Below are 22,573 nucleotides of genomic sequence, written 5' to 3' on the forward strand. Positions count from 1 at the left end.
GGCCTCCCAGGCAAAAAGTTAAAGGGTAAACAGAATTATTTTATTGACCAGCCTCACACCCCTTCTTCATCTTTTAGGCCGGCATGTAAACCTTAGTTACATTGTTTCCTGCCTAGTATGATTAAAAACGGATCTTCTTGACTCTATTCATAGATGTTGCTTGTACCTCCTTGATAGTGGCTATGCAACTCTTCCTGTTTTATTTTAATGAGGGTACAGCTCTAAAAGTCAAAGTGGTTGATTCCATCAACAGCTGTAAAATATCAGAGTATAAACAGTGCCATGTTGTGCATGGATGTTGTTCCTGTTAGTGCTTTTGCTGTGCATGTTGAGTTACAGCTTTTGGTTAATTGAGGCACAAAAGAGATTGATTTGTGTCTTTTCTTTGATCTTAGCTTGTGTTCAGTTTCTCTTTGTTCTTCTTTAGATGGTTGCAATCATGTAATGATCTTTGTAAATCTTATATCTTGTACTTCCTTTTTGAACTCATCCTATCATCACTCTTCTTACTACTACCCTAAAGCTGACTGAGATTCTTTTTGTGATTTTCTTCATGATGGTCCTTTGAGTGATGTCTTTTGTCTCCCCACTGATAAATGCCTCCTACAAAACCTCCTAGATACAGGCAGGTATGGAGGCTTTTATTTCCATTTTAAAAGATTTATTTTGTATCTTATCTCAGAAATGAGACTCTAAAAACTTTTGAAAAATCTGCTATTAACAGAAACAGCGTCATTAACAAAGGTTAGCGGAACATTTCATCTTTAACTCATGAGTCTGATAGTACAGATTTATTTGCAAAGAACTTAATTCCCCTTATTTGACTCTTGAATCTATTTATTTTACTGATTATGAAGGAAATATCACAACAGCAAAGATAATCAAGATGAGTTGCCTTTGCACTAAAGTGTTATTCAATTACTAAGCTGGCAGAACCTTCAACATTGCTGCTACAGGCTTTTGGAAATCATTGATTTATAGCAGCGCACTATCTAAATAAGCTATCCTAGCCCTATTTAATCTAATGGCCATACTCTTCCTACCATAAAACAGGTTAACCCATTGTTAGACATCCAAATCACTCCAGCTTCCACAGCTACAGTGGTTTCTCAATTAAACTCTTCTATGACTTGTTTCCAGACAACATTTCTGTAATAATTTTTTTTTCTTAATTTATTAAAAATTTAATAAATGCTTGATGGAATCTTGCTTTCCTGCCTGCTGAAAAATAACTTACTCTCAGTCTATCATTAGAGTTTTTTGACCCATTCTACAGGTTACTTGCTAACTGTTGTAACTGAAAAATTCTACCATGCATAAGAGGCAAGGGCTATTGCTCCTGACATATCAAAAGCCATGCTATTCTTCTCCAAAAGCATGCCTCATATTCATATAAGTAGCTTTATTTGCTGATTAATTAACTTTATAATCCTGTCTTGACAAAGTCTCCTCTTTACAATTGCTTAGAAAAAGCAGCTAATCTTGAAACAGATCTCTCTTCTTTAACTGCGTGGGTTAAAATTCACAAGCTTACAGTGGCTTGTGAATTTTAACTCAATTATCTCTCATATAACTCAGTTAATTATTATCAACAAAACTTAGTTAGTTACTGCAAACTATCGCAATATTGTTAACATTCCTATATTAATGAATGGCAACTATCTGATAGAGCACTCTTCTTTACATTTTCTTGGATTATCATTGACTACTGACTTCTCATGGAAACCATATATACAGTCTATTACAAAGTTAGCAACTGCTAAGGTTGCTCTTTAACTCGCTGTTTTCTAGTAACTTCTGACTTAATAGTGGAGGCAGCCTTAGTAACTACTTTTGCCCTCTTTTTTTTAATACTATTTGAGAGTTGTTATTGTTTATTTCTCTTTAGGAAGATTTATACACATTCATTACCAGGCCTGCATAACCACCAATCATCATTTTTTTACAGTTAGTATAAAATTAGGCAATGCTGTGCAAAATTCTAACAATCAAATCGATATCTGAAAAAGAAGAAACAGTTTGCAAAAATTTGTTTAATTATTGTATATATTATGTAACCTCCTTGTTTTTTACTATGTAACCCTTTAAGTTCTTTTTGAAGTTGAAAAAGAGATTTCCAAGGTTAAAGCTAATTAAATTAATTTAAATAAAGGAGCAATAAATAAATATAAAGCACGTTTAAACTAATTTCACACCTCTTAAATTTATTTAAACATTTGGTTAATGTTTCGTGGTTATATAAAATATAACAACCATAACTCCCAAAAATATGTTCTTGGCATGATATCAATGCTATAAATATGATTTCTATTACTATACTATCCTAAAAATTATATCATTAAGAAATATATAAAGACATCATCTAAAAAAATTAAAATATAACATTAAAAATCAATTAATGACATTTATAGGCTAAAATCACCCCATATTCATTAAAGTTATTTTTAATAAGAAGTGTTTGAAATATTACAACTATTACATTGTACCTATTCTATAAAATAAGCTACAACTGTTACATCATACCCACCCTATAATATAAGCTATGGCATTGCAACTTAAAATAAACAGCAGTCGCAACCAACTAATAGTTTTGCAAAATATATATTTTATGACTTTTATAACTTTTTTTAGTTGCAACCAATCTTAGTAATAAATAAACAGAATAACTTTTTTTGAAAGTTTAAATAAAAAAAATTTAAATAAAAAAAGTTAAAATTATTTTTTTAAATTTGACTTGAGTCAAAAATATATTTTTTTTATATTAACCTTTGTACCAACAATAATATCAATCTATATTTTATTTTAATATATGAAAAATAATTTTGTAATAAAACGTTTAAGTGATTAATTATTTTAAACTTAACTCTTTAATTAATTGAAAAATTCCTAAAGTTTTAATGCAACTGAATCTGTATATCATTTGTTATAAATATACAAAAATATAGATTTTTTATTATAAAAAATACTAGGATACTGTATAGTATGTAAAATATTGAAACAGACCTTTGGATGAAGCATTAACTTTGAATGAGCAGCTGAAAGAGACAGACTAAAAGAAAAATTTAAATAAACAATTTTAAAAGTTTATATAACATTTGTAAATCTATATAATAATAATATCAAAAGTTTTCTAAAATTAGTATAATTGAAAATTCTTTTTTTCCAGATATATATGTGCAGAAATAGTCAACTTACATGGTGTTGAACAACAACTGTGTTACATGAGGTAACCCAGAGCGCCTCCTTGTAAAATAAAAAGCTTTCATCAGTTTGAAACTTGCATGAGTCATTTCTACAGATTGGTGACGACATTGAGATACAAACTTAAAAATGTATAATAAATGTGTATTATGAAGTAAAAAATATAATAAATGCCAATAATTAAAAATAAAAAAATAATTTCATTCTATCAAGTTATGTCTAAATATATAGCTAGATTTAAATTGACTGAGCACCCAAATCACTTAACTATTTGATAGATAAAATAAAATAATAAAGAAATCCTTGATTATCTGGTAAAACAACTTTTAAAAAAGAAAAAACAAGTTAAAAAGAAGTAAGAAGAAGACAGAAAAGTTAAAGTTTGGTAAAAGTAAACTTTGACAAAGATGTACTGAAAGAAAGATAAATTTTTACCAGAAACTTCCAAAAGAATAGATTTAAAGGGATCCCAAAGTGCCGAAACAAGTAGTTTTCATATTAAAGACAATGATAAAAAAAAAATGTTTAGGCTGAATTTTTTTGAGTAAAACAAAATAATAAACGTATACAAAGAAAAACTAACTTTGTTGTTTTACTCGAAGCTCGCCATCTCCATGTTAGCCAGTTCCTTTCAGTCTTGAAAATATACACCACAATCTGCAGACTTTATAATTTATTTAAGCGCTTTTAAATCCAAAGAGTTTTAATATATGACGTAATTGTAGAATTTTATATTATCAATTTGATTTTATCAACAGAAAGCTAAACAAATGAACTTTTCAATTATATAAGTTAATACCATGCATCAATGAACAAAAAAAAATACAAAATGCTTAAACCATTGTTTTTATAAATAGTAACTAAAACTTTAACTCCAAAACAAAACTCATTTAATATATAAAAAAAAATGTTTTTCTTCAAAAGACTTTTGTAATTACTGAGCTAAATACTTCTACACTTCTACAAGTTAAATACTTATAAACTTCTAAAAGATAAACTTTACAGTGTTAACGATGCTATATTTTAGAACTAAATTGAAAGAAATTTTTAAATAAAAGATTACTCAAGATTCTTTAACTTTGTCAAGAGATAACCTTTTATTACGCAATATGGCTCTTATTTGTTTTTTAATTATGTAAAAAATTAATTAAACCTTAAGAACAAAGAAATTATGTGTCTATTTAAAAGTGAAAATTTATGTACAAAAGAAGATAAATTGTGAAGCATACTTGAAATCTGCTACCAGTGGCTAGCGGTCAAAATTAAAGCCACTGTCAGCAACTTGCAGTAGTGAAATAGTTAAATAATACAAAATAATTTTTTTAACAGAACCTTATTAAGGATAATAATCATTTAATAACAATAAATTTAACACAAAAACAATTTATAACAATAGACAAGCTTAAAATATCTGAAATATTTTATTCATATTTTTAACGCAAACTTCATAAAAATAACAACAACAAAAAAAATTTAAAATAACTAAAAAAATTCTATAGTAATATAGGAAAAAAAAATTTTATATATAGTAATAAACAAATTCTTTAGTAATCCATAATAATAAAAAAAAAATTTCTATAATTTGATGAAAGAAGAAGTTTTTAGATTTCTTATCGAAATTCTACAATGATGTCATATAAAATACTTTGGAATTAAACACGCTTGAACAAATTATAAAGTCTGTAGATTGCGGCATATATTCTAAATACTTAAAGGAAATGGCTAACATGGAGACAGTGAGCTTTGAGTAAAACAACAAAGTTATCATTCTCTTTAAAATGAACACAACTTGTCTTGGCACTTTGGGATCCCTTTAAGCTTTTTAAACATAAATGCAGCTAGATTTAATTTATTTACTTGATAACCTTCAGCAATTTGTACAGTTAATAAAAACTCACTTAAGGATGCAAGTTTTATTAATGTTACATTATATCCTGAACATCATAGGTCATAAAAATAAAGCATAACAGTAAAAGTTAACTTGATTGAATTTCATTTTTTTTTGTAAAGATTATAAAATGCATATATATATATATATATATATATATTTATATATATATATATATATATATATATATATATATATATATATATATATATATATATATATATATATATATATATATATATATATATATTAGGGATATGACTTTTTAATTTTTTTTCAAATAAAATGTTTCCTGTATCATAAATCGATGAACTTTTACCTAAAATCATGAAAAAAGGCCCAAATAGCTTTCTGCAACAAAAAAAGGTCACCCCAAAATAAAAATTTGATTTACCATTTTTATACATTCATTTTTGACCGATGTTTTAATCTTAAGCTTAATTCTCAGCTTAATTCTATTTATTTCATTATTTTTTTATGAATTTATAAATATAACGCCACACGTTACCATGGCAACGAAACGGCCGTGTGCCGGCAAATACTTGGAATTGTTATGTGATGACGTCATTGTGTTACCACGGTGATATAGACGACTGTAACAGACTGTAGAAGATTATAGAACTTAGTAGAACATTCTGGAAGCTCTAAATAATTATATAAGCGAGCTGCTGTCAGAGCTCAGTGTTGATAATGTGAATAGTTCTATGAAGTACTCTGCGTGTAACTGAGCTAATAAGGAACTACTGTAGCGAACTAAAGACGCTGTAAGTGTACGAAGTATAAGTAGTTGTAGCATTATCGTTAGGATACGGACTGGATTATCGAACTGTTATCAACATTGACTGGATTATCGAACTATAATTGGATTACTATACAGTTAAAGTATTTTATTAATTAAACGACTTTATTAAACGGATATTTACGCTCAGCTATCCGTAAAGTCGTAACAATATTATATGATGTCTCACAAGAAAAGTCATACCACAGTAACAAAGAACAAGAAGACTTGGACTAAAAATTTGGTGAGATTTCAAGAGTCACACAGAAGAAGAGGAAGCGTGGCTGTAGAAGAACATTCACTCGATGAAAAATCCAGAATACCACTTCAATTGCAGATCGTAGGAAGATACCAGTTTCTCGGAGCATATGTTAAAGGAAGAAAAGAACGAATAGACCAAATTTCTAAGGAAATTACAAAATTGTGGGACAATAAACTGAATTTTCCACGTGTGTCTGATCAAGTGATAAGAGCAAAGCTTATGAAGGTGCTGAAGGTCTATGATGAATGTGTCAAGCGTGGAAAATATGATGTTCTCAATGCATTATTTGACATCACGAAAGTGAATGGCCAGTGGTTATCCTCGGAAGATAAACGTCTATACCACCTACAAAAAGAAAGTAAAGGACAGGTGGGGTACTCAACAGGACAAGTGGCAAGTAAAGAAACCATTCACCCTTCCAAGAGAAGGAAAGTCCAGTCTGGAACAGCAATACCTTCCACATCACAAGTCCTGTCTACCACAGACAGTGGTACTGAATCTGAAAACTGCAAAAGTAAGAGTGAAGATGATGAAGACGACGACGGTGATAAAGACGATGATGAGGACACTCAGAAAAAAACTAGAAAGCACTACAAAAGTAAATTTGCTGTAAGTATGGTTACATCAAGTGGAGTTTCCACAAAGAAAGCTGCTAAAATATGCAATGTATTATCACAACAAGGTATTGATATTCCAACTCCAAGTCAATCAGCAATTTATAAGTCCATATTCAAAGAGGCAGGTAAATTAAAAAAAGAAATGATACAACAACTTAAAATGGAACAGTGGTCCTTACACTTTGACGGCAAACGAATAGATGATAAGGAATATCAGGTAGTTGTACTTCAGAATGAAAGAACTGACGTGAAACTTGATGCACTGCGTTTAAAAGATGGCAAAGCTGAAACTGTTGCTGAAAAAATTGCCAAACTTATTGATGAATACAATTTGTGGAATTCAATTAAGATGATCATTACTGATACAACAAACGTCAATACTGGGAAGAGAAATGGAGTTGTTGTGAAGTTGCAACGTATGTTTAAATTAAAGGGTGTCACAATACCACAATTTATCGGTTGTCAGCATCACGTACTAGACAGGATTCTCCGTCTGGTGATGGACGAAGAACTTGGGGGTGATACCAAATCTCCAAACATTGAATACCCATTTGTGTCTGAACTGTTGAATAAGTATGATGAACTGAAGGATAAGTTTGTGAATGGAACTGTAGAAATTCTTGATAAATCAGGGTGGAGAGACGATATGAAGTTTTTGTACCATTTAACAAGAGTGTTTAGGTTCTATGAAGAACAAAGAAACTTCCCTCTGATTCACTTTCAGAACATTCCTAATATGAGCAATGCCAGATGGAACTCAAGAGTCATTCTCGCCATTCTGGCGTTCATTCTTATGCCTGAAGCGAGAAAGAATTTGGAGAAGGTTTGCAGGTTCATTTCATATGAGTGGGCAGAACATTGGTTTAGTAGTCAAAAGTACAATGACAATGACTTCAAGAATTTATCTGATGTATTGAAGCCTTACAAAAAGGCATTGCAGTCATTCAAAAATCACTGGAAGAAAGAGCCATCCGTCATCGACATACCACGAAGTAATCAGATAGCTGAACGTGCAATCAAGGTGATGCAAGACCTGTATGCTTCCTGCAGAAAGAAAGACAAACTGCAACTTCGATTCATTCTAAGTAATAAGCGCTAGACTCTTTATGAGACGTGAGCATTATGTGACCCATGTACTAAACACAGTAGGCCTATAGACACAGACAGTTATGTATATTGTTGTACTAGACGCTTTGATACTGTTAATTTTGTAATACTTGTATAATTATATATCACATAATGTTTTTTGTTATATCACAGTACATGTTGCATAAATAAATAAAATAACAACAGGAGTATGACTCTTACAACATCTTCAGCCTTTAATATTCATTTACTGTACAAAAGTGTACCTATTGAAAATTCGATTTTTTGGTTTTGGGGTGACCTTTTTTCAAAATATGTCAAAATGAAACATCTATTCGTTCTTTTTACATAAAAGTTCATTGAATTACGATACAGGCCTAGTAGGTTTCAAAAAAGTCATATCCCTAATATATATATATATATATATATATATATATATAATATATATATATATATATATATATATATATATAAACACACAAGTATTTTTAAATATATTCTACAAAATAGAGCCTTTAATGTTCTTAAAAGAACATTTGGACCCTGCAAATTAGAATTTTTAGGTTCAAATTAAATTTTAAATTGAAGTAACACTTGATTTGCAAATCAAACAAATCACTAAAATCACTTGTTTAAGGATATCCAAATTAAAATTTTTATATTCTCACAATTTATTACAAAATTAAAATGTTATTTGAATAAACTCTCTTTGTTACTCTACCCCAAGTTAACCATTCGGAAAGACTATTGGATTTATTATTAATTACTCCTCATAATGCACATTCCACTAAATCAAAAGCAACACCTTTTTGTTATGAAGGTCAACTTTCAAAGTTAATTTTAGCAGCTGTTTCTGAACCTAACTAGTTGCGCTTCCTGGTGTGGTTTACATAGAGTATCCACTTCTCCGGTGATGAAATATTTAAACTAGTTAAACGCCATGCAGATGTAGCTTATTAGTGTTCAGTTTGTGTGGTATCCAAGTTACAAGAGCATAAAAAAAGAGGTCTTTCTATTTCATGCTGTTACAAAAGCATCAAAACCAACATTGAGGCTGCTGCCTCAGACAGCGAACCCTGAACTATTTGATTGTAATATTTTGATAGGCTTTGGTTATTTTATGGCCCAACTGAAACTCATAAAGCAGACATGGCAACACATGGTCTCTGTCAACCATTTTTTTGTAATAAACAGATGTTTCACAAATTTTAAATGGCCTAATAAACAGTTTCATCAATGTATACTGAAATAGTGCAATCTTCCTAAAGCAAACTTCCTAAATGCGGTAGTGGTGTAGTGGTAGAGCGCTCGCTTTATAAGCGAGAGGTTCCGAGTTCAATTCCTGCTACGTCCCTGGTAGTACCGCGCTCAAGTTATTTCTCTGCGCAGCGGCCTTGTTCGTCAAGGTTTGTTTCCGAGTTAAAGAGTTGAGAGAGGGTTATAACCACAATTAGCTTCCTCATCTGTAGTGGCCTACTCGGCCTTGGGGAGGTGAATTATAAAAAAAAAAGCTTTTAACACATTCTAAAATTTTTAGAAAAAGTGCTTATTACAATTTACTCTCAACAATATTTCAAAAAAAATATATAAATTAATTTTTACTTCTTTGAGTTGAGCAGATGAAAACATACTTGATGCTGTTTTCTTGGATACTGAATCTAATACATAACAAGCTAGTATATTTGAAGATTTAAACTCTTTGCTTTGGTTAAGCACCAAGTTAAACTGACTAAATAACAGTAAAAAATTTTCACACACAAAACTAAAACTCTTTAATAAACATTACTAGTTTAATTTATACTTTATTATTATTCTCAACTAGCTAATTAAAAACAAACTTCTAATATAAAAAATCTAAACCTTGAGAACGGAATTGAGGTAGAACACTAAAAAATAAAAAATAGTAACTAATTAATTAAAAAGCAAAATTTTTAAAACTTAAAAGTAGAAAAAAAGAGCAAACTAGAAATTTGTGTTGCAAAACATACATGTGAAGAATCTTTTTCACTACATGACCAAATAGTACAGTTAATGGGTAATATTAATTGGCATTGCTGACCATCATGTTGTTGCTTCCGAGGAATGTTAATGCTAGCACATTTATATTCTAACACTATAAAAAAACATTAAATAAAAGAAACACATTTATCAAAATAAAGTTATAATCATTTCCTAAGTTTAACAGCTATGCTTCCACAACCCATGCTTCAATACATCTGTATTGCAGATTGAGAATTTTTTATTGAGATAATCGACATAAAGATTACTATGGTTACAAGTTTAGTTTATAAACTCTATATGTACAATTAAATATGTTTTTATATTAAATATGGGTTTTCCTTCTGCTAAATAATCTTAAACAAATTAATAACTTAGATATTAATTTTTGCCTTAGACTGCTGTCAGCAATTAAAGTCTGACAAATAAATATAATGCTGGTAATAATCTAATAAAATAAATGGTAAATAAGTAATATAAAATAGTTTTTAGTGCAGAATTGGCTAGAAATACGTCTTAATATTACATTTAAAAAAAATTAAAAATCAACTTTGCAAATGCTTCAGGCAATCTAAAGCACAATAACATAACAAATAACAAACACTAGGAGTTCTTGACTAAAAAAACTTTAAATAGTTATTTACCTTTAGATAGTTTTTCTTGCTGTTTCTTTTTCAGAGCAGCATGATTCAAGATGCAGCAGATATCAGTAGATGCTAGTACTAGACTTCCACCTTCGAACAGAAAATTTAGATATTTGTAAAATTTTATTTACAAAACTTTAAACATGATGATAGACAAAACAATTCTATTAATAAAAAAAACAACCTTGACAACAGGCCATGTGATTTTTGTTGCTAAAATAGATCCCTTTATATCAGACAGGTAATATCAACATACTTATATGTAGATAGTCCCAAAAAAATGTTAATATATGTGTGTACACTTATTTTGACCCAGGGATACAAGTTACTTTTAAATAGTGGGTAAAATAGATTTGAATGGTAAAAAAATTCTCCAAGACAAGTTTGATATCTTTACTTTTAAACGACTTTGAAATGTCACTTCAATTTCAAAACTATTATATTAACTACTGAAGTACAATAATCTTTCTTTTTAACTTTAATGGCTTAAAATATATATATATATATATATATATATATATATATATATATATATATATATATATATATATATATATATATATATATATATATATATATATATATAGTAAAAAACTAAATAATTATAACACTCAATTTATTTAAAACATTACTCAGAGTTTCACGCAAATAGCTATCATCAGATGTTACAAATCTCAAAAAAACAACAAAAATATTAAAAATACAGTGGAATGTCTTCTTTGATGACATTAAAGTTATTCATCATATAATTGTTTTCATGGCGACAATTAGACACAAGTTCGTTTCGCTTATTTAGTAAAGCGAAAGGAACTTGCGTCTAAGTGTCGCCATGAAAACAAATATAATGAATGAATAACTTTAATGTCATCAAAGAAGACACTCCACGGAATTTTTAATATGTTTTTTTTTGAGATTTGTAACATCTGATGATCGCTATTTGCATGAAACTCTGAGTAATGTTTTAAATAAATCGAGTGTTATAATTATTTAGTTTTTTACTATATATTGCTCTACTTTGGTATTGAGCACTTTTTAACAAGAAATATTTACACAATTATTACAATATATGTATATATATATATATATATATATATATATATATATATATATATATATATATATATATATATATATATATATATATATATATATATATATATATATATATATATATATATATATATATATATATATATATATATATATATATATATATATGTATATATATATATATATAATTATATGTATATATATATACATATATATATATATATATATATATATATAAATATATATATATATATATATATATATATATATATATATATTTATATTTATATATATAATTATATGTATATATATAAATATATGTATAAGAGCTGGACCCCTAAAACACAGGTTTTGATAAGTCTATTCTACATCGACCATTTCTATACTTATTCCATACTTCAATATTTTTTAGTAAGCAGTAGAAAAACAATACACATTGTCTACCTATTAAAGTTATGAATAAAAAAATAATACTTAATTTAACTTTAAAATTTTTTAAACGTTTTGGTAGTTGTTGCACGAACCACTATTTTTCAGCAGTTCTGATACTAGTATCTGAAGCAGTTATTCTAAATAACATTTAGAATACTCGCTTGAAATGTGTTGATTAATTACAATCCACATAAAAAGTTTAAAAAATATTTGAAATTAGACTTTAAAATATATGAAATAATGAACTTACCATGACACATATAACACAGGTCATGGTCTATTCCACACCATTTCTGTACTTATTCTTTATATAGTCGTTTTATTTCAATAATTTTTATTAAGTAGTAGGAATAAAAAATCTGTCAAATCATTGTTTTGAGTTAATGATTAATGGTCTCTACTTTATAAATTCTTATCGTAAAATTGTAAACTTCCATAAAAAAACCGGGTATGCACTTATTAACTTTTATCTTCATTAAGTTTTTATTAAATTTTTTTCCAGATCATCCCGAGTTTATAAAGGACCCTCCCCTCCATAATTAATTTTGAAGATAATAAAAGTTTGAATGTAAAATCTTTTTTCCTTTTAAAAAGAGTTGACACTTTAATGTGAGTTAAACATGCAGACTTAACTAATTACCTAAGCACATTAATAACAAATCTCATAATGCAACATAAGCGCAAATAATTTCTACAGCTGTTTTGATGTTTATAGAAATTTTAGACTTTTTAAAAAACTCTCTCCATGGCAACTAACTTCAGAAATGCTGCGAGCTAACCACTTTGGCCACTAAGATGTGTTGTTTGCATAATGTTTTAACACTATTTAATAAAAAAAAGACTTTATAAAATGGCAATTAAATGTTATAAACCAAAATTTGTAGCCACAATCAAATTTTCAAGTAAAAGTAAACTTGTAAAAATTAATATAATTTTTATTATTACAAATTTGAAGTTTGCATAAATTAGATATTTGCATAGACTTTCGTTCACATTTTTTTATAAAAAAAAGTTCTGCAACTCTTTCTTGCCATTAACTCAGTTATAATGGCTGCATGAGTTCCGTGTCAAACACGCACAAATGAGTAAGGGCAGCATTAATACTTTATGATTTAATAAAAACTCACCATCAACAAAAAAAGAAGACCCTTCTTCAGTAACAGAACCAAAGAGATTCATTGGAAGTTTGTGTACAACAGGATTTTCACTGAATGAACAACCATACATCATCAATCGCTGACACATCAATAAATCCTGGTCTTGACAAAGTATATGCAAAAGATTATGATTTACTTTTCCCTTATCTTCGTCAAGATTAAGATATGATGAGTCACCTTCCATGACCAAACTGAACATCAAGCATAATTTCAACAGATGATATAAACCAGAAGGAGCAATTGATTCTAAAAGAGAATATAAACAGTTTGGAAGGACAAAAAGTGATTAGTAAATTAAAAAAAAATCAAATCAAAAGTGTAAAATAAACATAAATAAAAAAATCAAGTTTAAAAATCATACTTAATAATAATCATAATAATAATAAAAAACTTAATATTTATACTTAATAATAAAAAAAATCATACTTAATAATAATCATAATAATAATAAAAATATTTATACTTAATAATAAAAAAACAAAGCATAAAAAGTTTATAAAACTATAATTTTTTTATTAAACATTATTAAACACCTGCAAAACAAAAGGCAAGACTCAAGACAAAACTCCATGGTGAGCATTTTCTGTCTAATATAAAAAATTATAAATTAAATTTATTAAACTAATATTTAAATTAAATTTATTAAAAAACATAAATTTTATTTATTTATCAATTTTTATTTTTTGTTTTTAGGTGACACAAAATTAGATTTGAATTGATACAAAAGTTTATAGAAATTTTATAGCTCTATAAATGAGGTACTTCTTTAAATTTATTTGTAAATAGATAAAGAAAATATGTTAATAAAATACTTTCTTTATCTGATTTATTATTTTTAAAACAAACACTTAACAAATAATAACATATTACCATTTTTATTTTACTTTTTTATTTACTTAAATGTACTTTAATATACTTTAATGTGATATATTTATTATATTAAGTTTGAAATTTTAAAAATTCGTGTTTTTAGTTTTTAGGATTTTTGACAAATTGGTGTAACTCTTAATCCAGAACATACATATTCAAATTCTTTATTTTTCATAATATATGAACCTAAATAACCTTGTATAAGTTGTACCCTGCATTTAAAAAGTATACGTTTCTGTTTTTGACATGTTAAAAATACAAAGTTTATGATTTTTTGAATATATTTTCAGCGTCATACTAACATAGGGCTGTTTGGGCTGCTGCCTAAGGCAGCTGTCAGTGGCGCACAGATACTTTATGATACATGATATATATATATATATATAATGATATACAAATATATATATATATATATATATATATAATTATATATTTATATATAATATATATATATAATATATATTATATATATATATATATATATATATATATATATATATATATATATATATATATATATATATATATATATATATATATATATATATATATATATATATATATATAGCAATAATTAGTAAACTTTAATTCTTACCATAATCTGTCAACTTTAAAAAAAGTTAAAAAAAAATGTATAAATTTACTTGTAAATATATACCATTATAAAGTAAAGAAATGGCATCTGATGGCATATATTTAAACTTTACTCTTGAGCAAGCATCCTTGAGAAAAAAAAAAAACATGACAATAATTAAAATTAAAATTTCATTAAAAAAAATTAATTTTTAATAGCTCTTTACCTCTATAGTTAAAGCTTCAAATGTCACTTGTATGCATTGGTTTTGCATAAAACCTGGCCGCACATCATATTTAAAAAATCCAATAAACCAATAATACTCGCCAATTTTTATTTTTTTGGATAACTCATCTAAAATATTTTTTTAGCTTAAAATTGATTTTAATAAAATAAAACTTTATTTATATTTTTTTAATAAAATAAAATTAGAATAAACTAAGATAGTAAATATATAAAATAAAAAAGGTGCATCTTAATAAACTTTTAATTATTTTAAATGTGCAATTAATTATTAAATAATTCAAAAATGGCAGCAATCTAAAAAAAGTTAGACCTCTCACTACAACTTTAATAGATTGTGAACGACCAAATGTATTTAATTGCAGACATTTTGTTGATGATACAGGCACACCAAAACAATAAAGTTTTTCTAAAAACCAAAAAGTTATATGCATACTTAGAAAAAACTTTAACTTTTTTTTGAATATTAAAGTTGTTTTTTGATTTGCAATAATATTAAGACTAGGGTTTGCAATCCCAGATTGGGATCCTGAAATCCCTTCTAATTTTATAACTCTAAATTTCCAGGATTGCTTTGAAAATATCCTGGGATTTAGAAATTATAGAACTACAATTAATACCTGCGTTTACCAATTAATACCTGCGTTTGCATCAAATTGCGTCAAATAAAGCAAAAGTAACAACAAAGCAATAAAATTTGGTACCAATGCAATACAATGTTTATTAATGATTTATAAGTTTAAAGTAAATTTAATCAACCTTATTTATTGTGACAATTTATATATTTGTGACAAATGCTTTCATTAGAAATTAGTATCAAACTAATTTTAACTATTAAAACTAAATTATGAAAATAATATAAATAATAAAAAAATAATAATAATAACAATAATGGGAAAAAAATTAAAAATTTATTTGTATTGATTTATACTGTGCTTTTGTAATAATAGAGTGTTATTTAAATTTATTGAACTTTAAAAATTCAACTTGATTAGAAAGTTAAAATAATAAATTCTTATACTTTTTTCGATTCATCAAATTAGGATACCATGTCAAATTTAATAGAGTTCAACAGCAAAACCCCTTTATGGAAACATTTTCTGTGCAATAAAGAAAGTGAAACAGCAATTTGTAAACTAAACCATTGCAAAAAAATACTGAAAATTACTGGGGGATCAACAAAAGCTCTTCATTCGCATCTACTTCAGTTACATTAAAAAAAAATTAAAAGAACTGGCACGTTCTCCAACATTGGAAAACAGAGTAAAAAAAGTAAAATTAGTTCATATTTTTTATCAAATATGAATAAAGAAGGCAGCTTATCTGAGGTGCTTGCAAGATTAACAGCTAAAGATGGGATTTCTTTAAACGTAATATGCACTTCTATTGATATACATGCTGGGCTGGCTATGAGGTGATTTGTCAACATACCTAAATCTTTAAACACTGTTAAAAAAATGGTATTATATTTCTCTAATAATATAAAGAATGTTATAAAAAATGAATTAAGACAAAAAATTAAGAGTGGAACAAAGTTTCCAATTTCTTTTGATGAGTGAATGTCGATTCAAAATAACTGTTATATGAATATCAATTTGCACAATAGAGACAATTTTTGGAATTTAAGTTTAGTAAGGATTGTAGGGACAGTGCCAACTGAAAAATATGTAATTTTACTTAAAGAAAAAATAGTATTGTGTGCATAATGATAGACGGAGCCAGTGTAATAAAAAAAATTAGAAAACTACTACAGATTAATCAACAGCTATGCTTTGTTCACAGTATTCAACGGGCTATTATTTCTGTTTTATATAATATGTCAGTATCAAATTGTACGCAGAGACATTTAGTCAAGGAAGTTGATTATCACTTTGAAAATATGGAAAATCAATCTGAATTTAATGAAAGCTGTGAATCAGATAGCGATAATGATAGTGATAAGAGTTGCTTTATAGTGCATAATCAAATAAAATGAAGATGTAATAATTACAAACAAAGAGATTGGTCCTGTGAATAATAAAGTTAGAAAATTTGTGATAATTTTTAAAAGATCACTAACTAAAAATGATGACTGTCTTCCAAAATATATAAAAAATGACTTTGGAAAAAACCTTTATTTGATCAAAGATTGTAAAACAAGAGGAAGCAGCTTAATATCAATGCTTGAAAGGTTTTATAAGTCAAAAAATTGCATAAAAAAGACGCTTGTTGATATCAGTATTAATGATTCTATAAAAATGTCAGATAATGAGTATGAAATTGTTTCTGAACTAGTAAACGTGCTTATTCCAGTAAAAGTAGCAGTGAAAGCGCTTTGTGAACGTGATGCAAACCTTATAACTACTGACATAGCATTAGAGTTTATGCTAACTAAATTAAAAGAACTGAATACTACAGTTATATAATATACTACAATACTACAGTAAGTTGTCAATTTTTAAATGCTTCAGCCTGCAGAATCAAAGAGCGAAGGGCTGAATTAAATAGTCTATTGCACAATCTACATAATGGAGAAAACAACTTTATGCTCATAGGTGAAGTTTTTGAAACATCTTCAAACTTTAAACATAAAAAAATGTTGAAGCTTCTAAATAGATTAAATGTAATTGTAAATGTAATAGATTAAATGTAACAAATTTAAATCACCCAACAAATTCTTTGGACATCGTTGAAGTGAAGAAGATGATGAAATACAGAAAAGCGTAGATAATGAAATGCCAAAAACTATTAGTGAGCAACTGAATAAATGAAACAACTGAATGAAGCCCAAGCCTATAAGTGAAACAACTGAATGAAGCCCAAGAAAAAGGTTTTCTAGCAACACCCAGAATTTCTATGTCAAGATTAAACAAAACTCTTACTTTTATATTTTCAAAAAAAGCGTCATTATGTGAAAGTAGTTGTACTCGGGGTGATTGATCACTCGAAGCAATAGTCTTCAAAAAGTTTATGATTTTTTTAATAACGATTAAACCAACAAGTGTAGAGTCAGAAAGGGTATTTTCCACTGACTCTTTTGAAACAAAATAAGAAATTGCATTAGTGATAATAGTTTAGATAGTTTGAGCTTTCTGGTAGAATTTGAACTTTCTGCTAGAATTTTCTTTTAAAGACAAAATAAATAACTTTATGTACAAGTTTTATTCATTTTGCTGCAATATAATTAATTAAATTATGACTTTTCTTTTAGTTTTAAAGCATAAAATAATGCCAGGATTTCCTGGGAAAGTCCAGAAATTAATTATACAATCTTGAATCCTAGGAATAAAAATTTTCCAGGTTTTTGCAAACCCTAATTAAGATTTGTTTTAGTCCTTGTTTTAAATTTTAACAAATTAAAAATTTGTAAACAATTTTTTTAAATAATTTTTTCATATTTAAAAATACCAGATGATATTCGCTGTGAGAAATCTTCTTCCATTAATAAACCACAAATTTGACAACAAAGATCACTTCTATACAAAAAAAATAAAATAAAAAAAATAAAAATAAACTTTACTTTACAATACATATACAAAAAAATTAAAAAAAAAAACATTAAAAAAATCCAAGAAAGCATATATTCGTACCTAATCAAGTCTGATTCAACACTATCCAAACTTGCTGTTAAAACAAAGTCTGAACAAGAGCAATTGGAGCACTTATATTTTGTTGACAAACTGAAAGTATTTATAAACTATTAATTATGAATAGTAATTATAAATAAATGTAAAGAAGTAATTGTAATTTTTTAAATACAATATTTAAAAAAAAATTAAAAATTATGTAAAAAACTTTGTTTATATAAATATTTAAAACTTTTAGAAAGTTTTAAATATTTATATAATATTTAAATATTTGTCATACTCTACTTGAAGGTGAGCACGCAAAAATCAAAACAAACATTTTTTTTAAGATTCATTCCAAAAATTATAAAAAATCAATAAACTATTCTTTCAAGACTTACGTGTAAGAAACTGAAGATGATATACCAATAACTAAAGTTCTTAATCTGAAGAGCCTGCCAGAAGTTAATTTGTGATTTTGAAAATCACTGGAGCGCATTATTTCATGTCTATACATAAAAAAATACAAATATATAAAAGTTGATAATTGAAGCAGGACTTTAGCATATTTAACAGCAAGTGCAGGTAGGATCATCATGATCATGATCATCATCATCATTGTCATCATCATCATCATCATCACCATCATCATCATCATCATCATCATCATCATCATCATCATCATCATCATCATCATCATCATCATCATCATCATCATCATCATCATCATCATCATCATTATCATCATCATCATAATCACCATCATCATCATCATCATCATCATCATCATCATCATCATCATCATCATCATCATCATCATCATCATCATCATCATCATCATCATCATCATAATCATCATCATCATCATCATCATCATCATCATCAACCATTATCATAACTTTTTTGTGTGTGAAATTAAGAAAATAGAAATTTAACGGTTTAATAATTAAAACATTGATTACCTTGTTGCAATGATTATAGTGAAATGGTGTTACCAGAAACATGCTTACTTAAGTGTTAAAGTAGGGTTAATTTTATTTTGAAAGGTAATTTTTTTGAAATATTTTCAAAACAAAACTATTTAAAAAACATTTTTTAAACTAAAGAAATATTTACTTGAGAAACAGGCTTGTATGGTATAAATATCACACTTTAAATATCATACTTTAAATAGTCTTCTTCTTTCCTCCACCAAAAGTATTTAATATTATCGTTAGTTTGGTGTCACTCTTGATATAAATACAATTTCTTTTTTTCTCTCAAACTTTTAATGATTAAGTAATTTTTCTTCTACTTCTTATTGTTATTGCTATTATTTTTTTTATTTTAAGTATTATTATTATTATTATTATTATTATTATTATTATTAATAAAATTATTAGTTATATATATGGAGTTCTGTATTTTTTAGAATATTATTTGTGGTGTGAAAATATTATTTCAGAATGTATATAATTGATGGATTGCAATTTAATGATAAGTATTTTTAAAACTTTTGTACCAAATTTAAGGTTTATTATTCTATATTTCTACTTTTTCTTATGTCTTCAAATTATGACTAAGCTAAGTTAAAACACAATATATTTCTAACAACACTTAAACTAAAACTATAAACTATAAATAAAGAAAATAATAATGTAAATAACCATACTCATCAGCGGCTGGAATATTTATAAAAGTTGGAGTTATTATAAGCTGATGAATAGACTGCAACTTTAATAACAAACTTTCTGCATAAAGCAAACTAAAACAAACCTAATAAAAAAAAAACTAACCATTAACCGATTTTATAAACTTTTAATACAAAAACACTAAACACCATTCATAAAATATTGGCAAACAATTTAAGGGGAAATCACAGTGTAAAAACAGTCTCTTAAAAATCTTATATATAAATATTAACTAAATGAAATTTTTTATAAATATTTGAAATTAATTTTTTATAATTATTTTAAACAAAATATTTATAGAAATATATTCAAAGAAACATTAAATCAACCATGGGCAGCCATGAAACAGTGACCTGGGAATAAAACTTGACGTTTTTTTTGCAAAGTATGAACAGGTTTCAAAACTAAGTTTATCAAATGTGAACTAAATGCGAAGATTAAAAACCAATAGTGTCTAATAATATCCATCTGTTGTAAAAGCATCAAAAAACACAGGAAATACTTGATAAAACATTTAAAAATTACAAAAATAAATTTCAACAAAATAGCTTACACACATTGTGTTACATGTGTATCTTCCTATTACCTCAACCGCAATCCTACCACCTCACTCACAAATACCAAAAAATAATCAATAGCAAATTTTTTTTTTGGAAACAACATAATGACACTTTCAAAATGTAACTTGAATTGAACTATGATCAAATTATTAGTATTTTTTTCTCTCATAAAGTTAAACAATTTTTAAATCTGATAAAACAAAAAAACAAACATACTCTTTTCAACAATTTGCAGAACAACACAGGCGAATTAATAACAAGGTTGCCTAGCAGTACTAAAAATTACAATAAAATAAAAAAAGAATAAAGAATTGAATAAATATTACTATTTTATATATAAAAAAAATAATCATTAACTTTTACTCAAAATCAAACATAATACTAATAATTTAAATAACTATTTAAAAGCAAAGCATTTTTGTTTATTTGTTTTACAAATGTATATTTTTTAAATGAAATCAACTTCTAAAACTATTTTCTTTTTTTGAATAAAATATATGGAAACTGGTGTCTCCTTATGATTAAGATATTTGTAATTTGTCTTACAACATAAAAAAAACCCCATAAGTAACTTAACTTATAAATAATCTTTTAAATAAACTTTTTTTTTTTAAATAAAGGATCAGATTTCTTTTATTTTTTTTTTATTTTTTAGTAATTCAAGAGACTTAAAAAAGAAATTTAAAATTAAAAAAGTTTAAAATTTATCATGATAGTTTAATAAAAAGTATTAATGATATTACTAAAAATCTTAATTGTATAAAGTTGTAAAAAAAAGATTGACACCATAAAATTAAAAGAAGTAAGTAAAGTTTAGCATGGCTGTCGATGAGGTTACTACTTTAAAAGGACAAAGATATTTTGTTAATAATCAGAATAGAATCATTTTCATAATAATGAAAATGTTTCTTTTGACAAGACACTATTTTTGGAGTTATAAATGATGAGCGTGAAGATGATATTGACTACAATGATTTACTTAAGAACTCAAGCAAGTTGATAAAATACATCACACTGTCAAGTTTTTAAAATCAAGTTTTTCAATCAAAAGTTAAGACTCTACACAGGAAAGAAATAAAACTTCATTCTGATGCAAAAACTCACTGGAACAAAATACCAATAATGCTTGAGCGATTGATAAAGACAGATACGGCAATTCAAGAAATTTTATTAGAATTTAGAGCAGATTCAGTTGGTGGCTTAATACATGGGAGGGGGATGTTTATTAATTTTCAGAAAAATTTCTGAAAATTAATAAACATCCCCCTCCCATGTATTAAGCACCTGTGAGTACTCATAGATAAAAAAATTTCAGCTGTTTACGGCTGTTTTTAAAAATTTTGAGACAATAAAACAGCTGTTTTTCAGAAACCCTACTTTTGACTTTGCCTTAAGATCCTTTCTGACCACAATTCTGATGGTGAGTTTACTCACTGAAAGCTATTTAACCATTTTTCTTATTGAGCTAACTGGAGTCAGATAAATTTGGTTCTTGACAGCTTTGATCAATTAAAGAGTTTGAACTGACCTCTTTAAACTTTAAAATCTGCTAAGCTTCCTCTTAACACAACCAATCATTAGAAAATATTTAATAACAGTGTAGACAATACTTAGAGGTTTGTTTAGCATCTTGGAAATGTCTTTAGGTGTGGTGCCATTAATAGCCAGGTCAACAATTGGTTTATTTTTACTAGTCATTTTTACAGTTTTAAGGATTTAAAATAACAAACTATATGCGTAAAAATACCAATGGAACATTTATTTTGAAATTATCTAACTTTTTATGAGATTTGTGCATCTCTTTATCGAGCTTGACACTTTCTTACTCCAGATTCTATTCTCTATCTCTATAAATCTCAAATCCGGCCTTGTATAGAATACTGTTGCCATACCTGGGGTAGGTCTTCTAATGATGCCCTTTCTCTTTTAGAAAAGGTGCAAAAATGCATTGTAAACATAGTTGGATCTGCTCTTGCAGCCAACCTCCAAACATTATCA

General features: G+C 26.8%; 1 protein-coding gene across 5 annotated transcripts in view; it reads right to left on the reverse strand.

The window, feature by feature from the left end:
- LOC105843324 (minichromosome maintenance domain-containing protein 2) overlaps window positions 1-22,573 on the reverse strand; it is a 36,716-nt gene that overhangs the window by 6,335 nt on the left and 7,808 nt on the right. For 2 of the 5 annotated variants that reach the window (XR_010637674.1, XM_065793713.1), the window contains exons 4-19: window positions 20,792-20,850; window positions 19,997-20,100; window positions 18,747-18,854; window positions 18,370-18,459; window positions 18,188-18,255; window positions 15,114-15,209; window positions 14,784-14,911; window positions 14,642-14,705; window positions 13,647-13,700; window positions 13,084-13,359; window positions 10,475-10,564; window positions 9,821-9,945; window positions 9,693-9,718; window positions 9,435-9,561; window positions 3,196-3,323; window positions 3,004-3,049 (exon numbers count right to left, since the gene is read on the reverse strand). Coding sequence is in view for 2 of the 5 variants with exons in the window: in XM_065793713.1 (XP_065649785.1) it covers window positions 3,004-3,049; window positions 3,196-3,323; window positions 9,435-9,561; window positions 9,693-9,718; window positions 9,821-9,945; window positions 10,475-10,564; window positions 13,084-13,359; window positions 13,647-13,700; window positions 14,642-14,705; window positions 14,784-14,911; window positions 15,114-15,209; window positions 18,188-18,255; window positions 18,370-18,459; window positions 18,747-18,854; window positions 19,997-20,100; window positions 20,792-20,850 (1,589 nt within the window). In the remaining 3 variants the exon portion in view is untranslated. Of the gene's footprint in view, window positions 1-3,003; window positions 3,050-3,195; window positions 3,324-3,784; window positions 3,964-9,434; window positions 9,562-9,692; window positions 9,719-9,820; window positions 9,946-10,474; window positions 10,565-13,083; window positions 13,360-13,646; window positions 13,701-14,641; window positions 14,706-14,783; window positions 14,912-15,113; window positions 15,210-18,187; window positions 18,256-18,369; window positions 18,460-18,746; window positions 18,855-19,996; window positions 20,101-20,791; window positions 20,851-22,573 lie in introns of those variants that run through there. The other 3 variants (XR_010637676.1, XR_010637675.1, XM_065793714.1) reach the window with 3 other exon arrangements.

Source organism: Hydra vulgaris, chromosome 03, assembly GCF_038396675.1.
Source record: "Hydra vulgaris chromosome 03, alternate assembly HydraT2T_AEP".
Taxonomy (NCBI): Eukaryota; Metazoa; Cnidaria; class Hydrozoa; order Anthoathecata; family Hydridae; genus Hydra; species Hydra vulgaris.